Source organism: Carassius gibelio, chromosome B12, assembly GCF_023724105.1.
Source record: "Carassius gibelio isolate Cgi1373 ecotype wild population from Czech Republic chromosome B12, carGib1.2-hapl.c, whole genome shotgun sequence".
Classification (NCBI taxonomy): Eukaryota; Metazoa; Chordata; class Actinopteri; order Cypriniformes; family Cyprinidae; genus Carassius; species Carassius gibelio.
This window is the reverse complement of record NC_068407.1, coordinates 8,211,368-8,236,727: the sequence shown is the minus strand read 5'-3', so window position 1 is coordinate 8,236,727 and position 25,360 is coordinate 8,211,368. Positions and strand designations below refer to the sequence as shown.

The 25,360-nt window shown below is 37.4% G+C and overlaps 1 protein-coding gene across 2 annotated transcripts in view; it reads right to left on the bottom strand.

The window, feature by feature from the left end:
• Positions 1–7,672: 7,672 nt before the first annotated feature.
• atrnl1b (attractin-like 1b) overlaps positions 7,673–25,360 on the bottom strand; it is an 87,194-nt gene continuing 69,506 nt past the window's right edge. For both annotated transcript variants that reach the window (XM_052570798.1, XM_052570797.1), the window contains exons 28-29: positions 18,944–19,058; positions 7,673–9,769 (exon numbers count right to left, since the gene is read on the bottom strand). In XM_052570798.1, coding sequence (XP_052426758.1) covers positions 9,645–9,769; positions 18,944–19,058 — 240 coding nt within the window. In that variant the 3' untranslated portion in view covers positions 7,673–9,644. The remainder of the gene's footprint in view (positions 9,770–18,943; positions 19,059–25,360) is intronic.

The window sequence follows — 25,360 nt, the reverse complement described above, 5'->3', positions numbered from 1 at the left end:
ATCACATGGTATCAAATAAATGAACAGTTTTATGAGCTGGGTGTCTGGTCTGTTTCAGATAAATTTGGAATAAGAAAGCCAGACTGATTAAAAAATACCACAGAATACGTCCTTTGTACACAACAAGCACAGCCACACGCGAACCTCAATGAAAGACTAAAATAATTGTGTTCCTCAAATAAAAGAGTGGCACAGAAGATACAGAACAATGTAATCAGTGTGTACTGTCTGCTCTCAGAGAGGAACTCGTGTCTAATTACCTCACCCTTGACCTTGGGGCCTGGCGACGTTGCTCTTTTTGTTTTCCTTTTTTTTGGTGAACAATTTCTAAATTCTTTTACCATTTCCACAAAAATGACACTTGTAAACTTACTTATCTTATTTGTGGTAAATGTCAGGGTTTCAGGGGCTGTTTGTTATTGATTTCCCTTAAAGCTGCAGAAGGGCACAGGTAGTAGTGGGTTAGTGATTTGATTCATTGATAACGGCCAGAAGATGTGAGACTTCCTAAAGATTTCCGCATTACTAGAAACTACTAGAACAACTAGAAAGCAAGAGTTTGAGGAGAGTGTTCACTAAAACTTATTCAGTAAATCCAACTTAACCAGATGTTAAATGTGCTGAATAATGTTGCACTATATTTAATTTGTATGCACAATAAATCAATATCACAGTGTTTTTTTTTTTTTTTTTTTTTTTATTAGCCCATTATTGGATGTCTAATTGTGCTTGCTCATTTTTACATTTAGACTACACTGGCTGTCACCTAATGCTCACTTAGTTAACATTATAAATTGAGTAACACTGTTAAATGTAATCTTTTATCAAATTTCAAAATGAATGTCTATTTTTAATATTGCACATCATAAAGTTGTGACACCTAAACTCAATTTTAGCATTTAAACAATTGTTTTCAGCATTTTATTTAGATAAAACAAATAGTTTATTTAAAAAAATCATAAATAATGATCAGCTTATCAGCATTTGATAGTTTTAATATTGTGCATCCCTATTATTCAAATTATTATTATTATTTCACCCTAAATATCTGTTTTATTTATTTAACTTCAAGAAAAGTTACAAAGCAAGTGTATTTAATGCGCAAATTTAATTGAATGTTGATTAATTTAGATTGTCCCTAGACAGACAGACAGACAGACAGACAGACAGATAGACAGATAGATAGATAGATATGAATAGGGGAGAAGGGTTCAGTCAAGAACCACAAGTGTGGCTATATCTAACTTGTTTGTAATGGATTTCATGTAGTTTCCTAAGACGTTTGTGCTTGTCACTCATGATCTCTGAACTCTGACCTGTGAAATGAGGATTATAGTCTAAAGTTCATGGTTACTCTGATCCACTTGTCAAATATTTCATATGTGAGGGTTGAAAGGTGAAAGGGTAGACCTATGCCCAGCATGCACTCAACATGTTGTACATGACCATTAGTCATGGGCCATTTCATAGCTTGAAAGCAAAGTGAAGGCGGAAGTGGGCAGAGGGATACTGAGATGGGACAGGGATGTGACTCATAGGACAGTTGAGGGTAGCCGAAGATAGGAGACCCTTTGTTATTACCAAAGGCAATTAGGCATAATGTCTGGTTTCTGCATAGTCTTCAGTGCCATGTGCCCCGCGTTCTTTTAAGGGGCCTTGAATACAGCAAGACAAGCATCAGCTTTGTGACCAGATGAGCTCTGTCTGTGTAATTTGCAATCAAGCAGAAAAAATGACCCGACATCAGAAGGGAAATAATGCCATGAGGGTGACAATTCAGAGGGAGTATTCATGTCTTCTGCAGGGTCAGCAGGATTTGAGACATTCAATTTCATAAAGGTTTTGTGTCGGCTGATTATTTCAAAAGTTCAAATAAAAAGGCCTTGAAACTAGCCATAAGAAAACAAAGTGGAACAAAAGAGTCACGCACACGCCATCCTGCTACTCAGAAGTAATAGCTTTCCTGAGAGAAACTAAACAAATCTAAGCAAAACCAGTATCTGTATTTTCTGTATATTTGACCACAAGCATGTTTTACTTCTGAGGGAACTTTGAGAAACCCAAACTCTCTCTCCACACACACAAAAAAAGAGTTGTTACGTTGCTACAACATAAAAGTTATGTTGTTACCCCTTGCCCACAATCAAGATTTCTTGAACATGAACAAATACGGACGCATTCAAACACACACACTTTGACAGCTTAACAATATTTCAGCTGCAATCCTTCAGCTGACCTTCAGAGAGAGGACCATTTGTGGTCCTTTAACATTTCGTATTCTACCAATCCATTTTCTTTGAACAGCAACTGCCCAACTGTGAGTGTCAGTCAATGACACGCACATGTGCAGATGAAGCATTTAGATGAGCACATTGGTACAAACGAAGTGCTGTAGTGATGCCGTATATTTATTAGGGTTGAAAATAGATTATCATACAGGTTAGAATATGATTTATATATATATATATATATATATATATATATATATATATATATATATATATATATATATATATTAATTTAATTGTGTTTACTCATTTATTCTACCTGACTCTCCCTTAAAGCTAATCTAATATTCATTATGATAATCTTTACAAACAAACACAACTAACATTTTGAGGTCTAAATGCAGTTGAAGCAGTAATAGGCTATAAATGAACTATATACATACATACATATATATATATATATATATATATATATATATATATATATTTGATGTATATAAAAATATAACATTTTCTTAAATATACACATGCATGATCACGTCTATTTATATATTTAAAATAAATACACACAGTACACACACATAAATTATGTACACACAAACTTTTATTACAGCAGTAGCTAAAATGCTAACTCGTTTCCAGGTTTTAGCCTACAACTCTTATTATTTATTTTTTAAAGCACTAAAATTTAACAAAAAATGATGCTCACTATTATTATTATTAGTTGAATCTTTATTTCATTTTTTAATTTAACTGGATGCCATTCACAAAACAGAGATTATTTTGCGTGCCAATTTATGGCATGCCACAGATTGATCCCGTTTTTAATCGGGACCATTCCTTTTTAGCGCTGTTCTTACAAACGCTCACATATAAAGGAACATAACATTATTCCCACGTAAAATAAAGTGTTCCAGAGAAGCACACAGCAGTGTTGGTAAAACTCATCTTCCTCCCTGCAGGTCTGGGTGTTACAGTCATCATAAGGATGAATGATTTATCCATAACCATCGCTCATTCCCTCTCTCACCTCGTGTATTACCAACAGGCCACACTCTCATTAATATCTCTTAATGTTAGTGCCAGACACCTTGATTTACGCTGGGCATTTCCTGCCAACTAAAAGCAATAAAGGCACAAGGCATCTCTCACAGCACTCATCCACTGACACACCCAGAGATATACGGCTGCACCGGATACACACTCCACGACTCCCCCACTCATTGACTTATACGACTGATATTGACAGATTCATCCATACGGAAATGGCATGTCTCAAGTGCTCATCAGAGGATGGGATCAGGTGAGAAATGGGTGAAGGGAGGAGTCCGAAGCACGAGGAGGAGGAAAATGGACCGTTGGGTGATTTTATATTTCTTTTAACACTCCCCATGCTGTCATCACTTCGACACTGATTGCAGCCGGTCACAAATTCAGACGTTATCATGAGTTCAACCAGCGCTGACCAGACACTAATGAGTAGGCTTGGTATTGAATGGTTTCCAGTAGTCAGTGAGGAATGCTTGGACATGGAATATGCAAAAACAAGCCAGGCTTGTGATGCATGGCATGATGCAGCGGCTGTCTCCCGTCAGAAGGCTGGAAAAACACACATACACACGCAAATCTGTGAAGAGTTATCCATACATCTCCCCTGAGTGTCTTTATGGGCATTAGTCAGCTGTGACAGCTCATTCCGTCTATGTCAGCCTGTGCCGGGCACCTGAGCAGACTGACTGACTAGCCAGGTCTGGTGACTGTCACAGTGAGGCGGATGGAAAAAAGATGTGAAACAGCACAACCTTCAAGGATATAAAATATGCACATCATGCATCAACTTTAACTTGGGTTAGAAAATGTATCAAATCACTATGGCTTTAAAATTTGATTGGAAGAACCACGTTTTAGGCTGTTGATATATTTATAAAAGTCTCAAGGGGTTTTCAAGGGGTGCTTTACCTTTACAGGCTGATTCTTGGATTGATTTGATGACAAAACTGGGAACTAATACTTGGTGGTGGCAAAATTCCTATGATAAAAACAATAGTGTTCAATAGTTAGATTTATTAATAATAATAAACATTTTATTTAATTTTTTTGCTTAAAGATTTAAGCCATCTGTGCAGTTTATGGTTGCACATTAATATAGCACGTCCAATCAAATTATAGCTCAAATGAAAGAATTCTGATCATATTTCCGCTATAAAGGGAGAGTTTCTGTTGTACAGTGTAATCTTTTTAAACAATTTTAAACTATATACTATTTTAGCATTTATTATTGTTATTTAAATGCCAGTTTTTAATTTATTTGTAGTTATTTTATTGTTTTTACAATTTCTGTAACTTTTTCCATTTTAGTCATTTTAATAATTCAACTTCAACTTTTTTATATCAGTTGTCAAGGCATTTCTAATTTCTAATTCTCATTGTGTAGTTTCAAGTTTCTTTCATCTAATATTTATATTTTCAGCTTCATTTCAAATACCAAAAACTGTTTTAAAGGGGTCATATGATGTGATTTGGTGCATAAAGAAGATCTGTAAAGTTGTAAAGACTAAAGTCTCAAATCCAAAGAGATATTCTTTATAAAATGTAAGACTCAACCATTACCTAAAACGGCTCGTTCTAACACGCCCAGAAGATTTGCATAACGCTGCCCAAATGTTCACGCAAAGAAAGAAGGCGTGACTTTTATTCTCGCTATAGTATTGTTGTTGACGCTGTCTTTCATGTGAAAGCTAAACTACTTTGTTTGGCCTTCCAAAAGAGGTCTATATTGGCTTTGTCATGCCTAGAGCTGATCCGTGTTGGTCGCTGAGAAAATACATCAACTTTGTGCTGTGGATCACTGGATTGGCTTTCACTGTTGACAAAGTAGAGTCCGGCCCCGGGTTCGTCACATGTGTCCTTCATCAGACCGCTAGCCGCGCCATCCGGCTGACTGTTACTCAAGCAGACGCATTTTATGGAAGACTGTTTCTTGAACCTGCAGACTAGCCTACAATGGGTCTGTGCTCAAAGGCTGTTTTATAAAGTGGGGCAGTTCCAACTTTGCAAGGGCAGCCTGGCCCTTCTGACTCACAGTCTGTAAGTACATGTTTTTTATTTAAAGAATTTGCCACTGATGATTCAAATGTGAGTTTTGAGCAGTGTAGAGTAGCGCTTGTTTATCGTTTCTCCGATAACAAATGCAGACATGGTTTTATGTTTATGCTGCGCTATACGCACCGCAACGGGTAAAAACACAGTGTCAGTCATTATAATCAGTAATTATGTCCCCACTGAATGCAACAAATGCCTCGTTTGTAATGGGTTTTATTGTTTTTGTCTAGTCATGCTGTGAGACGCCATCGCATACGTCAAAGAGTGTAACATTTCTGTCACACAGGTATTCGGCCAATCACAATGCACTGGATAGCCGGCCAATCAGAGCACACCATTCTTTTTTTAGACTTATCAGCTTTATAAAAATCAGCGTGTTTAAGAATTCGGGACATAGAGGAGAAACCTTATTGCACAAGACTGTGGCCCTACAGGAACTGAGTTTGACAGCCCTGCATTACACCAAATTCAAAACATAATGTTCTTTTTAGCTACGTCATATGAGCCCTTTAATAATTGTTAATTTCAACACTAATCAGATTTAATACCAATTAAAAAATAAATAAATTTTCCCTCAATAAATTCCTAATTTGCTGCTCATTAATAGTTAGTAAGGTAGTTGTTAAATTTAGGTATTGGGTAGGAGGGATGTAGAATAAAGTCATATAGAATAAGACATTAATATGTGCTTAATTACTACCAATAAATGGCTAATTTTGTTGTAATATGCAGGCTAATAATAATCATGATATTATGTTTAGATTTGTGTAATTTAAGCTTATTTTCAAAGTTGAGTTTATATTAATAAAAAAAAAAAATGTTGATTCATTCTGAAATTAAGCTAGGTTGTTAACAAGAAAAACAATTATATATTATTAATTTGTCACCCTGTATTAAAAAGCTTCACTACTTTTGACAAACAACACTGACCGTGTTAACACTGTGTTAAAGGTCTTTCGTTTGAAACTCTCGACAGATAGATATTAAAATCAGATAGAAATAAGGATGGCGAGGAAGCAAAAATACTGATTCATTCTGAATTGACGTTAGCTTACTTACTGATGTTGATAAGGCGACTAGCAGGTTGGGAGAAGATCGGTGGGATAACGATAGGAAAAATGTATCACGACATTCTTGTACTATAATCACGACAAACTTGCTCAACTTAATGACAGAAATAATTTGATTTGGCAAGTTGACGTTACTTCAGCAATTAGATACAGTATCTAAAGTTTGTCTAGTTTAAAAGCATTACATCATTGACAGCAAACTTACCTCCGAGAAGAGAATGATGCCCTTGTCTTGATTCTGATTGGTCAAAAGACTCCAGGCGCTGCACCACATTATGTTTCATTAGAAAAAAAGACAAAACGCCTATGGTTATCACTCCGACTAGTTTGCAGAGATATCAACACTGGATCTATATTGTGAATATTGCAATTTATTTGTTAATCTAAATTGTATATTATTAAGCAAACAAAAAATAAAACACAAAAATAATTCTAGGCTACATATGGGAATGGGAGCCATGTAGTGATGTGACTATAAGGGGTTTTGCATCAAATAGTTACTATCTTGAGGATTTTATCAGATCGTTTGACCAATCAAAATTCTAAATCAGAACTATTCAATACACAAACACAAAAACATTAGCTGCATTTTGTATTAATGTGCCAAGCTGCTCTCTCTATGATTATTATGTTGCTTGGCAATGGCAAAAAACTACATCTAGGCTAATGAACTACTTGATGGATAAATTGTATCAACGGAACACTGGCATTTTTATCATATTGCTGTTGTTGTGATTTTATGCAAGCAAAGGCACTCAAAGATGTGGGTTTGAGGCAATCCACTTCAAATCGCTGCCTAACACCCCTTGGCTGTGGTAAAACAATGGACCATTTGGACCATATTACAGAAAACAGATATTTGCTTTGCATGTCAGGGATAACACTGGGATCGGATCAGCCTTCCAAAAACAGTTGACTGTTTTAGCAGGTAAACCTTTCACAGACAGGTCTCCTTGCCTCAGCAGTTCTGAGGCTAATAGGGGTTGTTCTGGAATTAAATGAAAAATCATTTTAAATACTGTACATTATATTGTCTTGATCAGCAAGGATAATATTATAACTACACATTTATTTCACTGACTAAGCAGCTAACTGGTTTTATACCTAAAGGAGACAGTAATTCGATTAAAAACCTATTTGTACATTTTTGGTGTATCTTCTGCAACCAACAGGCATTTTAACATTGGAGTATTGCTAACAGCAAATTATTGATTTTGTGAAAGCCATGAGAAAATCTCTTCATATTCATAGGTACTGGAATGATCCATTAAATTCTGAATATTCAAGTGTTTTATTTTTCCATTCATCTTTAAAATACAATGAAGATTAATGATATGCACTGAGGGATGAATGAATATGTTTTTTCTCAGATACAGTGAGATGATTCCTGTGTAATCAGTCTGTAGAAATCCTGCATGACAATCTCTTACTTCAAGAAAAAAAATAGCTCAGAAACTAAATTCCTAACATATCATGACCTGAAAAGTAAGTTTAAAAATGCCCAGAATAATCTAGATGAGCAGCTTCAGTTTACATCTAACCTTAAAAACAGATACCAACATGAGTAGAGTTAGTAACACGAGTGACTTAAGAATCAAATCACAGAGGTATTACACAGGAATCAATTAGTTACAAAAACAATTCAACAATTCTTTTTTTTCCGACAAACATTGTAAAAGACACGATTATTTCTCATCACCGTCATGTACAGAGGGTGGCCCTAAAATAGCTATTGACCTTTTAATATCCTTTATTAAAACCAGCAAAAAAATACAAACAAAAACATTGAAGTAGCTACATGAAGAGAAAAGAGCGATTCACATTAGATTCACATGTTCAAGTCCATCTAAAGCAAACGAGTGGTGATTAGGATGCTGTACACTTTTTGCTGTTGCCACAGAGAAGAACATAAGTCCCCCGGACATCCTGTTTTACCCACGGAGGGCTCAGGCTCGGTCCTGGCCATGTGTTGGAGCAAGGTTGAAAACTTCAGAAGATCCAGTGGTTTGGTGAATCCTGGTAAACCTTCTCTAAGAGGACTCAATCCATGAGTGTATGAACAGTCTAAATACACTCTTACCTGCTGGTCTCTTCAAAATCATCTTCCTTGTTGAAATTCACAATATGTGAAACTTAAGGATACAAAAGTACATTATAAAGAGATAAATCGTTACTGCAAAGTTATGAGTCATTGCTCATTTAAATCTGTACCGCTGCAAAACAACATTAAAAATAAAGATCAACAGCTTTCCTAGAGTTTCCTAGCATGTCCTTAACAATACTATACACCCGTTGCGATGTGGCTTTTGGCGTTAATTCTTTTGCCATGTCAGCGAGGTGCGATTTCATCCCTCAACTAGCGTCCGAATTATCTCTGTGGTTTACAACTGATACTCTATTTCACCCGAACCAGCTGGCTCCACTATATTACGGTGCAGCTAATGGTGTGCGATATTTCAAGACGTGAAGACGTTCGTAGTGTGACACGTAACCCACAAACTGTTTAAAGATTTCAAGCATAATGTGAGTGGTTCATGCAAAGTCTTCACAAGAAGAGCATAAGAATGAAATGTGTGAAACCTTTCTTGCTAAAAACGAATGTGATCCATTCCTAACACGGGTTTTACCAAGCATGAAGCCACCAGCAGCAGAACGTCATTAGCTTACATGACAGGCAGCTTCCATGCCATGGCAAACATTTCTATAGTCCATCTCTTAAATAATATGTCGAAAGAGCTAAAAACGGAGCAAAAACATAACACTAGTTGGCGAGCATACAAATATGTGAGCAACCCGTACACAAAACCGGCGACCGTCCCGAGACTACCAGAATGCTACTTCTGGCTTAGCAAGACACTCTGGTCCAAAATGTACAAACCATGCTAGAGGCACATCTGAGCTTGGTGTAAAGCTGATGGGAGAGACCCTCAATGTTCAGAAGGCCTTGAGAAGACAGAAATGAAGGCTCAACTGCGCCAAGAGTCTGATGAATCAAGAAGAAGCCTGTCGATTGGTTTGGATGGAGTTTGAGCAGGTGGTGATGGCAAGGTCATTGGAAATGGATGAGATCTATTTACGACGTTCAATTGACGTGGAGAGATAAAGTGAATGTGGAGTGGAAACAGACAGCACTCTGTCGCCTAAATAATCCCCTCACATGGGGCCACTCTAGGCTGCCATCTGCCTGAAGGAGCACAAGAGAGGAGGTCGCTCTGGTAAAGGACAGCCCACCGAGGCCACAGATTCAAACACAGGTGCCCTGGTGAGCGTGGGGCAGAGCTTTGCGGTTCTTCATGCCTTGGCTTTTCTCTTTGAAGTCCATGGGCTTCTGCTGGGACGTGTCGATAAGAGCGCTGGCGATGGCTATACCTGCAGACAACACACAACAAAGCAAGCTGAGGGTCAGAGAGGAGCAGTGCAGACTCGCAGAGAGCATTCAAAAGCGAAAACGCTTCATTTACATGTCAAAGCAAAGGTTTTTTTTTTTTTTTTAAAGGGACAATGGTAACTTTAAAGCGATCTCTTTCAAAAGAACAACAATTAGCTCGTTCATTTTTAAAGAGGGATTCCTGACTGTTCATGCATAAAGAAGTTTTAAGAAGTCACAGGTCACAGGTTTCAAGGATCATCCGTTTCTCCTATTCTGTAGCCACTTTTCTCTCATTGTAGAATGGGGGTTTAAAGTGAGCTTGACCCCAGCAGCCTATGTTTTGCACCAGGATTCTGTCACGGACTGCTGAGGTCAAAACCATGGCCGCAACCCCAAAGCAGCATGTCACAGATCATCCTACAAACACAACGGCCACTTCTGTGCTGGTCTGGCACTGCTCCCTCGCTGCTATTGAAGCAATACAATTATCGGAGGGGAACAATTCGTTACTTCAGACAGGCCAGGGCAAAAGGAATTGAATTCAGCACATCAGTGGGAAGCCGGAGCTTCAAGCATTCAGGCAAAGAGGATTTACATCCAAGAACAACCTGAGCCTCAGACAGTTACAAACTGCCCTACATCAATTTATTATCCATCACACCTGGGCCGCAGGGAGGAATGTTAAAACTACATGTATGTTAACAGAACATTCCTCGGGATTGAAGCGCGTGGTGTACGCCCACTACCAGAGTGCCTTTAGAGCTGGTTTTGCATGAACTTAAACTACTCACCATTCAGGTCAAAAAAGATTGGACGTGAGCCAGTAATGATGGGTCAGCAGTGTAGTACAAGATATATATATATATATATTTTTTTTTTGATAGGTCAGATCATGAGGATTGTGGAATAAAAGAGCTAGCTTTTAGAACTCAATATCTTCTACAGTGATATATTTTCATTTTAAAATCAGCAGTTTTATTGTATTTAGTTTTATTTTAATTAAAAAAAAATGAATCATTTTGGATAAACAATGGAAAGTAAAATGCCAAAATATCTGCTTGAAGTATTTATTGTTTTTATTTATCTTTTATTTTATAATTATGATATTTTACATGACAGAATCATTTTGGCTAAGTGAACAAAAAAAAAAAAGTGGAGATATGTGCTTGTAGTATTTTATTTTATTTATTTTTATTTTGGCTAAGCAATGTAAAGAAAAAAATGTGGAGAAATGTGCTTGTAATATTTATTTTTATTTTTATTTGAATTCTTTACATTGCTTAGCTAAAGTGATTCCATGTTATATAAGGCTGGCATTCTGACGGAACACCATACACATCAGAATGGCATACCTTCGGTTAATGTGCAGGCGCAGCAGTGAAATTGGTGGAATTGCGCATGCGTTAAATTTAAACATAATTTCAGCATACCTAAGATTACAAGCGGTAAGTGTTGGTGTATTATATCGCATATTATATACAAATATGTGTTTATATACAAATACAGTATTGTTCAAAATAATAGCAGTACAATGTGACTAACCAGAATAATCAAGGTTTTTCGTATATTTTTTTATTGCTACGTGGCAAACAAGTTACCAGTAGGTTCAGTAGATTCTCAGAAAACAAATGAGACCCAGCATTCATGATATGCACGCTCTTAAGGCTGTGCAATTGGGCAATTAGTTGAATTAGTTGAAAGGGGTGTGTTCAAAAAAATAGCAGTGTGGCATTCAATCACTGAGGTCAACAATTTTGTGAAGAAACAGGTGTGAATCAGGTGGCCCCTATTTAAGGATGAAGCCAACACTTGTTGAACATGCATTTGAAAGCTGAGGAAAATGGGTCGTTCAAGACATTGTTCAGAAGAACAGCGTACTTTGATTAAAAAGTTGATTAGAGAGGGGAAAACCTATAAAGAGGTGCAAAAAATGATAGGCTGTTCAGCTAAAATGATCTCCAATGCCTTAAAATGGGGAGCAAAACCAGAGAGACGTGGAAGAAAACGGAAGACAACCATCAAAATGGATAGAAGAATAACCAGAATGGCAAAGGCTCAGCCAATGATCACCTCCAGGATGATCAAAGACAGTCTGGAGTTACCTGTAAGTACTGTGACAGTTAGAAGACGTCTGTGTGAAGCTAATCTATTTTCAAGAATCCCCCGCAAAGTCCCTCTGTTAAAAAAAAGGCATGTGCAGAAGAGGTTACAATTTGCCAAAGAACACATCAACTGGCCTAAAGAGAAATGGAGGAACATTTTGTGGACTGATGAGAGTAAAATTGTTCTTTTTGGGTCCAAGCGCCACAGGCAGTTTGTGAGACGACCCCCAAACTCTGAATTCAAGCCACAGTACACAGTGAAGACAGTGAAGCATGGAGGTGCAAGCATCATGATATGGGCATGTTTCTCCTACTATGGTGTTGGGCCTATTTATCGCATACCAGGGATCATGGATCAGTTTGCATATGTTAAAATACTTGAAGAGGTCATGTTGCCCTATGCTGAAGAGGACATTCCCTTGAAATGGTTGTTTCAACAAGACAATGACCCAAAACACACTAGTAAACGGGCAAAGTCTTGGTTCCAAACCAACAAAATTAATGTTATGGAGTGGCCAGCCCAATCTCCAGACCTTAATCCAATTGAGAACTTGTGGGGTGATATCAAAAATGCTGTTTCTGAAGCAAAACCAAGAAATGTGAATGAATTGTGGAATGTTGTTAAAGAATCATGGAGTGGAATAACAGCTGAGAGGTGCCACAAGTTGGTTGACTCCATGCCACACAGATGTCAAGCAGTTTTAAAAAACGGTGGTCATACAACTAAATATTAGTTTAGTGATTCACAGGATTGCTAAATCCCAGAAAAAATTTTTTTTTGTACAAAATAGTTTTGAGTTTGTACAGTCAAAGGTAGACACTGCTATTTTTTTGAACACACCCCTTTCAACTAATTGCCCAATTGCACAGCCTTAAGAGCGTGCATATCATGAATGCTGGGTCTTGTTTGTTTTCTGACAATCTACTGAACCTACTGGTAACTTGTTTGCCACGTAGCAATAAAAAATATACTAAAAACCTTGATTATTCTGGTTAGTCACATTGTACTGCTATTATTTTGAACAATACTGTATGTATCAAAACAGCATACCCCTTTCTAAACTGTATTTTTATTAATTTCCACTATAAAACTCAACTTCTGGTATACTATTCTGACAAAGTATGCTACATCGACAGAACACCGGTCGTGCATGTTTTCTCACTGAAATCCTAATGAGAAGTAAAGAAGGTCACTTATTTGAACATAAACATGCGACTGATTTTGTTAGCCAGGCGTGGAACAAGAAAGACATTCTGCACAGTGGAAATCTCGTAGGATCTGTGAATATAATCAATACGGTTAGAAGCGATCAGCAGCTGTCTTTTGGCTGAGTTCATTATCGTGTCCCAGTGCTAAGTCGAGTGGGAGGCTGTTTCAGTTAAACAAAAAAAACAAAAAAATGTTGTACCACACTTTCAGGATCATACTCGCATCACGCCAGGGTGACGTGCAGACAGAGAAGGGTGACAGCTGACAAAAGCGGCCTGCTCTGCTCCAAGCTCCTACATCAGTCAAACACAGATTGGTCTGCTTTGTGAAGGTGATACACTGCTTTATCCTAGCAGACAAACACCTACACATCCATCCTGCTGTGAAACTTCCAAAAAGACGAACAAAAAACAAAACTCTTTGACGACAAAGCGACATCTGTGCACGAAGCTCCTGTGCTTCTCTCCAAAAATATTCTCTGTTGATTCATAAGAGTCTCAGCATTTTCCCCCCTCAGTCTCTTTCTCCTTTTATTTCTCACTCTATATCTGATGTACCTCTCTCCAAAAGTGCAATGACGAACTTCAACAGCCCAGCAAGCAGCCACTCTAAAGTTTTCAGTGTCATGAAATTTCAAAGCTCCATCTCGACAGATCCAACCTCCTTTAGATATCACCAAAATACTCTTTTTGAGCATATCAGTTGTTGTTTTTGTTATGTGCTGTTATTTGTTGCCTCTCTTTTGAGCTCGTCAAACAAACGAGAAGCTATTAGATAAGCTTTACTGAAACAAAAGTTGTTGTTTTTTTCCTTCAGATCAGTAAAGTTCCTGGGGAGCAAGTCAAGCTTAAAGGGACATGGTCCAATAAAGCAGCATGCTGACTGACAGGTGTGCTGAGAAGAAGAGGGGGTAAAAGGTTTTTTTTTATCCCAGTCTTATCACTCTGTAGCTCTTAAAGACCGACTGAGGTCTATGAGACAGACCTCGAGCTGACATGGCTTTTAAAGCACTGCTGTCTCAATATATGCGTGTGTGATACATCAGTACGAGCTCTCTGAAAAGGTGCTGTCAGTTGAAGGTGAAAGACAAAGATTGGGGAAAAATACAGAAACTGGACACCATCGTTATTGAATCGATAATTTTTTGTTTGTACATTTGTAGAGGCTGTGTTTGGTGCTCACAGGGACAAGACAATCCCGCGTCTCAAAGTCAAGGACACTGAGTGGTACTATGTGTCCTCAGATTTTATTGGTCCAATAAGCTGTAACAGACTATATCTTTTTTTATTCAGGCTATAGGCAGGAGGCACAGAGACTGGGGTAAGCCATAGTGGTGTAAGAGGATATGACCCGCAGTCACAGACAAACTTACATCAGACCACCAGGGGAACGCTGGAGAACTTCTCTGACTTCCTGCATGAAACTGATTCCCACATGGGGAATGAACCAGACTGCAACACAATAAGTGAGCAGCAGGCATGTTAATTCGGTGTAAAACATTACCTAATAAGCTGTCTGTACCACATCAGAGTTTTTAAATTTCAGTCAAATTTTATGTTAGGGATAAACTTAAGTCCACAAGGAGATAAATCACAAAAGAACATGCAGTAACAATTGGTATATATTTATATAAATATATTGTTTGTATGTATCTATTTAACTATATTGGTATTGGCAGAGGTCGAACTTTCTTTTTTGGGGTTGGGGAGGGGGGGTCCTTTAGATAATTTTACATAATGATTAATTTTTTTGTAAGGTTTTTATTTAAAGAAAAAACAGCCTAATTAAATGAACTAGTATTTATAAGCTTTTTTCCCTTGTGGAGCCTGAAATATTGATATTTGATAATTTTACATTTACATTTACATTTATTCATTTCGCAGACGCTTTTATCCAAAGCGACTTACAAATGAGGACAGTGGAAGCAATCAAAAACAACAAAAAGAGCAAGGATATATAAGTGCTATAACAAGTCTCAGTTAGGTTAACATAGTACACATAGCAAGGGCATTTAAATAATATAATAAATAAAAAGAAAACAGATAGAAAAAATAGGCAAAATTTTCTAAAATAGAATAGAAAAAGAATAGAGCAAGCTAGTGTTAGAGGTCATATATATTAGGGCTGTCAAAAATAGCGCGTTAACGACGTTAATTAGTTGTTTATTGTTAATTACGTCAAATTTTTAACGCATTTCACACTTACGCAGTGTGATAAATTTTTCAGGTCAGGAAAGTCTCGTCGATCTATGAATTCTCAAGATAGTAAAAAACAGCGGCGAGCGCCACGATGAAAACACAGAAGAAGCTTAAGGTTTTACCCCAGTTACTCTCAAATACATTCATGCCAAGCTCGATTAACAGAGACGACTTTTGTAGTTCATACGCTGTAGCTTCTTCCTGTGTTTCACAATGAGCATGCGCAGAACACCTACATGCAATGCAGCAAAAATTACAGCTGTTTGGAAAAACATATGCATTTTTACTTGGTTTTACTGGCGCTTGAAGCCTTCAGAACGTGAAAATATCGATCCTAAAGTATTGTGGCAGAGCAAATGAACACCCCCCAAAAACAAGAGTGCCCAGAGTGCTGCTGCTTATGTGATGGTGGCGCATGTTTGCGTTTCTGAGTTCTCTATGCATAATATCATAGATATGTGGCTACATTTAACCACTGGTTCACCTAAAACTCTTACACTATCTGTAGTTAAATGGCATGGTTTGATATAGTGCTCAGGTAAATTTGATCTAAGTAAATGTTAAACTTTTGAAATTCAGAAAAAAATAACCACATATTGATGAATCAATACATGAAAATTATGTATCTGTGTCCTGTTATTTATCTTTTGGAATGCATTTCAGAAAAAAAATGGTTACAATTCAGGTGTAAATGCAAATAGTGATTAATCCTGATTAATCCACTGAAAATTCTGATTAATTTGATTAAAAATGTTAATCATTTGACAGCCCTAATATATATATATATATATATATACACACACACACATACTCACACACACACACACACACAATTGCATAATAAATTAAAAGAAAATAGAATACAAAAAGATTACAAAGGTAGTTAGATTTTTTTTAAGAACAGAATTAGAATAGTGAGTGCTAAAGTTAGAGAATCAAATAAAGATGGAAGAGGTGGGTTTTAAGCCGATTCTTGAAGATGGCTATGGACTAATGGCTAATTAATTAATAATTAAACAGTATTTTACTAAATGTGTTTTTGTGCTGAAGCCTTGGCTGGTTTAGGCCTGTCATGGATAAATAATAATGACAATAAAACCGCCAGTAGGTGGCATTAACTCCCCGTTTTAATCATAGAATTTACGAAAACATGTACATGGTGTCCGTGACTTCACCCGCAGATTTCAAAAGAGCAATGTTGGCTGCGCATCACCGCGCGTCACTCCCAGATAATCAAAAATGGGCAAAGATGCGGGAGCAGTTACTAAAACCACGCCCACCTAGCTCCACGGTGGTTACAGTAGCGGCAATCCACCTGTCACTCAAGTAACCACGCCCTTAATTTTGCAGAACTTTAAGGCTTAATATAATTCAAATGGATGAGCTATATAAAATAAAATAAAAATTCCACAGTTATCATGAAGGGCAAAATTAGCTATATAAGACCAAAACCACTTTTTGTAATAGGCTGTAAAAAAAAAAAAATTCTGCTATTAATTTGGCCATTTTAGCAGGGTGAGTCCATGGGTCTGTCTTAGAGGTCTTCACAGTGCACCCGAAACCCGTCGACCCCGGACCCGACCCGGGACCCGTACGGGTTCGGGTCTATATTTTAAATCATCAGCCGGGTCCGGGTCGGGTCCGAATCTATTACCTCGGGTCCCGGGTCTGTTTAACATTGTGTGTAATACCCGTGCAATCGCCGATCGGAGTCATCGGACTCGGAGAACACCCGGCTGTGATCAAAGACTGCTTGTGTTTTTTGTAACTTGCAACTTGTAAAATTAGGAAAAGAAAAGAGTGAGCCAAAAAAAGTGATCTCTCTCTCTCTCTCTCTCGCTCGCAGACTCAGAGTTAATATACAAGTGCACGCACGGTATTAATGCTTGCAGACTTGACACACTCATATTTAATATATTTCAAATCAGCAACACAATCTGAGGTGAACTGTCACATGAATGTTTTTCTATTACGCTCAAATTGTGTTAAAGCATTTTAGGTTGATACAGCTAGCACGCATGTGCAGTCTCAAGTGCATTTCATGTTTCTATGGCAACCAGTGAGGGACACTTGGACTGCCAAACCGCGTTTTACATTTTCTCCCATTTTTATAATATTATAAATGAACCGTTTAATCTTAAAGTTTTAGTGGTTCAGATTCAGACTAGATGCAGAGCAGAGAGCACAGACAGAGATCAGATGATAAATAAATAACGTTAGCAGCCATGGCATTGCGCGAGCGATCGTTATTATAGTTCAAAAGGCAAACAGTGTAAGTTATTATGCGAATTAACTCGAGTCAGAATGTACATGTGCACAGTAGCATTTGTCATCCTTCACCGTGACATCAAGTGGACTTCTGAAGCTGAAATAATGAGTGGATTCAGCTTGGACTTGGAATAACGAGAGGAATAACATGAATAACTTTCTTGACGGAGGATTGTAATGCATCACAGGCAGTCAGGTACAAGGAAGAGAGACGACGGCTCTTTAAATTAGGTAAGACAAAAAGCTGTATTCTTCGCAACAGGTTTATTGACTTGTAATCGCAATTTAAGGTGGAATATGTGAACGTCGGGTCCAGTCGGGTCTGTGTCTTCCCGGCGGGTTCGGGTCCAGATTTCAAATAATATACGGGTCCGGGTCGGGTCCGGGTCGGTTCGGTGTAGTACATTACGGGTCTCTGTCGGGTTCGGGCACAAATTTTTGGACCCGTGAAGACCTCTAGTCTGTCTGCCTTTTGGGGCCAGCCTCTAGCGGTCAGTTGATGAATTGCAGTTTTAGACAATTCTGTATTGCTACTGATATTCAGAAAATTACACTGCTTTTGCAATTAATATAAAAACAAAAACTCATACATTGTTCTTTAATTGCTTGAATCATAAGGATATTTTAACTGTATTCTAATAGGCTTCATCGTGCAGTGAATGCTTTTGGACTCACAAGAGGTATTTGTTTGGCTTTTGCAAAGTTGATGACTCAATAATGCCAGCTCTCTTATCGTCTCTCAATCCCTCACAGTGACACATACAGCCCAGTAACATTATGACAGGGGAATGTCTTTCAATTCTAGTCAAGGAAAAATCATACCTTTTCTGTTGTCTAATTTTTAAAGAACCTCAAAAGTTGCACTTTAAAATTTACAAAAACCTGCTTCAGCTTGTGGCAGCTTGTTACAGTACTGAGTTCTGATTGGCCAATCACTGTTATTCATGAATTATCTTAAGTACAGGATTTTAACATTTCATTTGCATAATGAATTTGACATAATTCACATTATTATTCCAAAGGGTATGGTAAGGGGAGATGGTGGTTCTAGTAAATTCATTTCTAGCATTCACTCACTCATTAGGGTTTCATTTTGAATTTATTTAGACAAAAGAGTAAAGAATGTTGATATCTGCCAAAGCATCAAAATCAGTGTTCGCCAGATATTTAATACTGGTATATCCAAGAATTTCAGAACAATGAGCCAATGCATTTGTGTCTGCATAATGCTTCTATCTTAATTTTCCAATAATCAGTGAGCAAATAAAATCAAACCCATTAGCATGGTGTTGCCAGCACCATGCTCTACAGTTTGAGCTTCAGACAAAGTAAAACAAGATACATTTAAATGTAAACTGGGGAGACATTTTAGGACACCTTTTTAGAATTACTGACCTGTCTGGCCGGGTGGAGGAACACCAGCTGCCCCTCTTGGGAGGCACATAAGCACTGTGAGTACCGCTGCTTTACCCCCTGAACAGGGTTCTACAGCAACTGGTTTGGGCGGTCCCTGTGGAGAGATCAGAGTACAGGAAATGTGTCATCTATAACAAGCCTCCTCCTGAACACATCACCATCAGTCACAAATGTCAAAGTACTCAGTGTGAGCTAACATTGTAGGATGTCTCGCATGTCGACAGAAAAGGAAAATTCCCATTGCGATAATCTCAGTAACAAATCATCTCCCTGAAACTCAATGCAAGACACTTTCAAAGTTCACATCATGCACGCACATGCAGAGAAAATTTGACATTTGAGGTTGTTGACTACCAGCTCGGGTCATGTTGTAACACCAGCTCTCAGTCAGTCTCAGTATAAATGCTGCCTTGGATAAAAGTATGCATGACCGAGTCTCTGATGCAACATTGTGGAATGAAGAGGAAGGAAGCCACAGGCAATTGTGATCTTAAAATGTCATGTTTTATCTCTCATTACAGATCATTCAGAGCTGATTCACTGGCATACATATGAATGCTTTTCTGAAAGGATTTGACGATTGTTTTATGTGTTTTAATCACAAAGGGAGTCATAAATGTCCCTGCCAATGAATAAAAGTATTGTCTTTTAAGATTCCCTCAGCTCATTAATACACTCTCATTTCTGGCCCTCCACACACATACTGACTCAGCTATAGAGTGGCTTTATTCACCATTTAATGAGAGTGCCTCTTCAAGAGCTCTTCCAAGAGCGTGCTGCAAGATCACAGACTTTGGCAGACTTTGGCAGCCAATGGCTCTCCACAAAAATGAAGCTTTAATATCTTACCTCAGTTGCCAAAATACGTAGAAAAAAGTGAAAGACAAAAAAGGAACAGACGCCAACTATTATTTTCTGCCAAGAATGGTCTTCATCGAGCCTATAATGAATTAAGCACCAGTCGTCAAAACAACAAAGTTACTCTAAGGTAAACAAACAGGAATGTTTAATACAAATCTGGCCCTTTCCCACCTTAATATAATTATGGTAATTATTGAAGCACACAGAAGATATTTAAATGAGTTCGCTGTGGCTTTGGACTGATAGGCAGATCGTTAAAATGTGTCCTATTCCGTCATATCACACAACCCAAAATACTTTGCCCATATACATTTTCACATTAATCCCAGCGAATGTGTTCAGTTCTAAAAGGAAAAAATGCCCAAGCCCATCGCATTCTCTCATTTCGTGAGAGAACTCGTGGAACGTGATGGCACAGGCATGGAGGGGCTTGTGAAAGGTCAAATTAAGCTTGTGCTGACAGTGATGTCCATCAAGCTCGGCGGACAGAGGCTGTTATCAGAGCAATATCTGTCTCTTTGAGAGGAAAAGAGGCCACTTGTGCTGCACTTAAAAAGTTCAAAGCCATTGTTTCTGAGTGACAGGGGGTGTCTAGCTTCTCTTCTAGCTCTCTCATTCCTCCGTGTACAGAATATCATTGTTTTTCCTTTTGAATCTCTCTCTCCCTCACCATGCAAGCGATTTCTTTATCAAATTCAGTCTGTAGTCTGTAAAGATATATTCTTCTCTTGCTACTTAGATCTTAGAGGGATAGTTCATCCAAAAATTAAAATTTGATGATTATCTGCTTACCCCCAGGGCATCCAAGATGTAGGTGACCGTCACGAGCTGCAGGGATTAATATAGATTTGTTTTTTTTTTGCTCTCATAGATTATGTTACCATTTTTCATGCATTTGTACAGCTGAGAGACTGCAACGACTGAAGCTAAAAATCATAATTTGAGTTCTACTGAAGAATCAAAGTCACTTACATCTTGGATGCCCTGGGGGTAAGCAAATAAACATCTAATTAGAATTTTTGGGTGAACTATCCCTTTAAGGATAAGGTTAAGTTCACACACCACAAAGTAAAATGTAATCATAAGGATTTAGGTCGATACAAATGTTTGCTCTACTAGCCAGACTATAGGGGTTTAGCACCCCATTTATCATAAGTGATAGACAAAACAAACCGCGGCATCCTCAAGACTCTTCACTCTGCTCCTTATACACAAATGCATCCTCTTGCTTTTGAATGATACAGCAAGCCTCTTATTTCTAGCAAAACACACCAATTAAGTGATTCATGCTAAATATCACACTTAATTACATATCTCCATTTTCAACCCTACACTTACACGCATCCATTTCTGGCCAGGGCTATTGTCTGAGCTTGGTAGTTCTCCATGATGTAAAGATCCATTTTAATTTCACACCCAAACATTCATTACAATAGACTCTTGTTCAAAAGGGTGACCACTTCCTTACACTTTTAACTTAAATGACAGAAAAACATGTTTAAAGCTTTGTAACATCTCACACGGAAAAAAAAACAAATAATTCAAAATAAATAATTTTATTATAAAATAGGAAATTGTGAAATAAAGCAATTAATTAAATATTTTATTACTCCTTTATAAAACAGGGATGCTATTTATAGAATTCCTATAAACCATCCATCAAATAACACCAAAATGACCCTAAAAGGTTCTCATTAGTCTGTTATGTGTTTGTGGGGACCATGTATTCAACGTATAGACTGTATAAACCACCTAACAAGATCTTTATTCCTCCCAACAACTCCAAACGACCAGACAAATCAATTTTCATGCACTTACTCTCATCCCTTATGGTTTCGGATTCAGTGATATTCGTCTCATTCACATTAGCCTTGCATCATACAGATTACAGTAATCCAATTGCAGGCCATTTAGAAAGCATTGCTATGATGCAGTTAATGAATAACAATACCGTTTAGAGTCCCACTAGCAGGCTAAAACGAGGTTTGTTTGAAAAACGAGATTACAGCGGATTACATTACACACGTGCTGCAAAAATGCACTGGAGAGGGTAATTTAAGAGGTTTTCATAAATTCATAACTTGCGCCGTTTGCACTAAAGACATAAATGATAGCTCAAATCATGGTGTTTTGAGAAAACTATAGACTGCGTGTGTAAAAGACCATTGTTTTATAAACATATATAAAAAACATTCCAAAAGTTTGAGGCCAAACAAACGTCTTACAAACAACACATTCAATTGATCAAAAGTGACTAAAAGGTATTTGAAATACTATTTTATAATGCTGATTATTAAATTAGTTGGAAGATTTCTATTCATAGAAAATTCATAAAATAATTTATCATGGTTTTCACAAAAATATTAAGCAGCACAACTGTGTTCATTAATAATGAGAAATGTTTATTGAGCACAAACTCCGCATATTAGAATGATTTCTGAAGGATCATGTGACCCTGAAGACTGGAGTAAAGGATTACTCCACCACAGAAACATTAAAATAGAAAACAGTTCTTTAATATTTCATAACATTACTGTTTTTACCATATTTTATGAATTTGTGTCATATGAGGAAAACAAAAAACAAAAAAACCTTAACATCCCCAAACTTTTGAAGTAGTTTATTTTGATGTGTTTTGTACAGGCAAGCATCACATTTTGTTCAGAAAAAGCTAAAATCTTTTAGCTTTCACCAAAGATCATGCACATCAATAGTCTTGCTCATGAATAAACCTCAAACATAAAAAGTAAACTGTAAAACTTAATTTTACAAAAACACACACCTTTGAACATGAAAAAGGACAAATCCAGAAGTGTGAATATTCATGAAAGACTTGCACGTTTTGTCTCGGGAGAAAACAAGGCGGCTATAAAAAGACATGAACTAGCCAGAAAACAGATGTCTCTTGTACAGCCCTGCTAATTTACAACTAATTGAGGTCCAACTCCATCCCACTCTCCTGCATTGACTAACCTGATGAAAACAGCTCAGCGCCACTGAGCCATATTCTAATTAGACACTGAGACAAACAGGCTGATGAAAGACACTTTATGGGCCATGTCGTCCTGTCTCGCCAACGTGTCTGACACTTTCTGTTTAACAGATTTATATTGTAAATATTTTATTCACTGGTTTTCACCTTGTATCTCTTTATGCGGCCAACTAGTGATTATCTAGTATTTTTATGACCACATTTTTTCCCTTATTTCATTATTTTGGTGTCTTTATTCCACCCAACTCTAATTTCCTCTGTTCTGTTCAACTCTTAACACATTTTAAAATATGTATCGCAGCATCTGCTGCCGAAGATGTAGCTGATAAGCTGCTGCTGCCGTTGAGAGTATAAAACAGCACAGAATGAAAATGGAAATGCAAACAAAGCATTAAAGCTACAGAACAGTCCTCTTCATCTATATGTTTCTCCAGCTTTTAACAGCCTGCGGAGCATCTCATTTGCATGGCTAATAGCAGCATTCGCAGTGACAGGGAGCATACAGTACATCGCTGGTCTGTAGATAAGAGCTCACTATTGAGCACCCTCAAACACAAGAATGGCTACGTACACAGTATAATTTAAATGGCCCTCTCTTTGTTGCCTGGTGACAGCCTCCATCCATCATACTCTGAAACTGTTAACGGGCCCATATGTTGTGCGCTGGCCATAGTGGCAGAGCAGCATCTGTGTCATCTGCACCATTTAAAATGGGCTGGCCTCACATTGGCTTCATAATGCACTTCTGCTGACCTCAATGCATAACAGTATTTTTCTTCAGTCAAGCCCAACATAAACCAGACCAGTCTAGCCTAACGCACAGCCAGAGTGGCCAAAATATGACCAGTGGCAGACGCAAATGGACTATGTAGAGATTACACTGAGAACAATAATTCTGACTAAAAAATATTTTTGTTAAAACACTTTCCCCCATTTACAACAGCACAATAAACTAGAGTGCAAAAAGCAGCCAGATGTAGCAATGTTAACAGATTTTTTTTATTTAAAGATAGCTATAGTACATAAAGAATATATTTCATATACTATTACACCCCGTTATACCCAATTTCTTTCTTTTCTGCCCATCATCTCTTAATTTTTCTATAAATAATCTTTCAAAAAATTTAAAACAAATAATCTTTAAAGGAATAATTCCCCACAAACTAAATTCTATTAATACTTCACCCTCACTTTCTGTCTTCTGTAGAAAGTTTTTTTCTGAACAATAAAAGTCAATGATATCCAGACCAACACTGGTCCCTACTGGCTTTTATTGTGCGTGTGTTTGTGTGTGAGAGAGCAAACTAGAGAAAGACACATTCTTTTCAGCATGCCACAATTAAAAGCAATTTTTCTGTAGTAAACAAGTGAATTTTGCCTAGATATTTTCAGAGATGTTAAATGTTATAGAATAATAATTTAAGCAAATCCCAATTTTGAATAAAAAAAAAATTATTTCCTTAACAGATCCAGACGGGTTTGAGACAGGTTTTCCTCACAAACACACACACATATATATATTTATTCTGTGTATTTATTCTGTATATATTAGGGGTGTATCGGTACGTGTATTCGAACCAGACCGTTTCGGTACAGGGCTTTCGGTACTGTGCACGTGTGTACCAAATGACGGAATGCAATATTTTGTGCGCGCAAAATAAGTACATTTTCGTGTTTTCAAATGAACATATTAAGTGGCGGAAGTCTCCGCGTTCATTGCAAATCCCGCCCTGCAGCTGACTCTAAGGCTGGCGACACACTGGATGCGTGGCGCAAGCGTCTCATCTGCGTGGCGTGTCCGTTTTTAGTTCGGCTCCCATGTTAACAGGTTAGAACTTGCAGGGTGCCTGCGTGAGACTCGAGCCGCGTGAAAAATGAGTGCATTCTAGAAATAGAACCGACGCCTATTTTTCATGCAACACGCAAGCGTGTGGTTTCTAGGCAAAATAGAATAGGAAAACATGTTAATATGTTATTTTGTACACAAATACATATTAATTCATGACACTTTGATGTTTGAAAGTCTATACGTTAACATAAATTCAGATATAAATATAATTGAAAAAATAAATTTATAATTATCGAATATTGCACCTGTCAAACATAGTCTATTTTGCCGTCAATACTGTTGACGGTTTCCTTTATCAGTAGGCTTTATATTTATGCTCAACATGAAGTATAGATATTGATGTCATGAATACAAGGTCTGTCGGTGGCCTCCCTGTCACCTACAGCAACAGGCACGGCACGGTTCTGGTGAAGCACGCCTACAAGCTGGGATTGGTAGTGCTGCACTGTAATCATAGTTATTTATTTATATTTTTCATTATATTTTACTATATGATATTGGTTTGAGACAGACTATTTTATTTGGTGGAGAACTTTGCAGCAGTATTTTATTTCTTATTCTTTTTTTTATTTTATATTTATTTTAATAAAAAGAATTTTTTTTAAAAAGTGTATAGTAATAAAAATGTTTAATGTTTGCATTTTTTCCCCTTACTGTACCGAAAATGAACCGAACCGTGACTTTAAAACCGAGG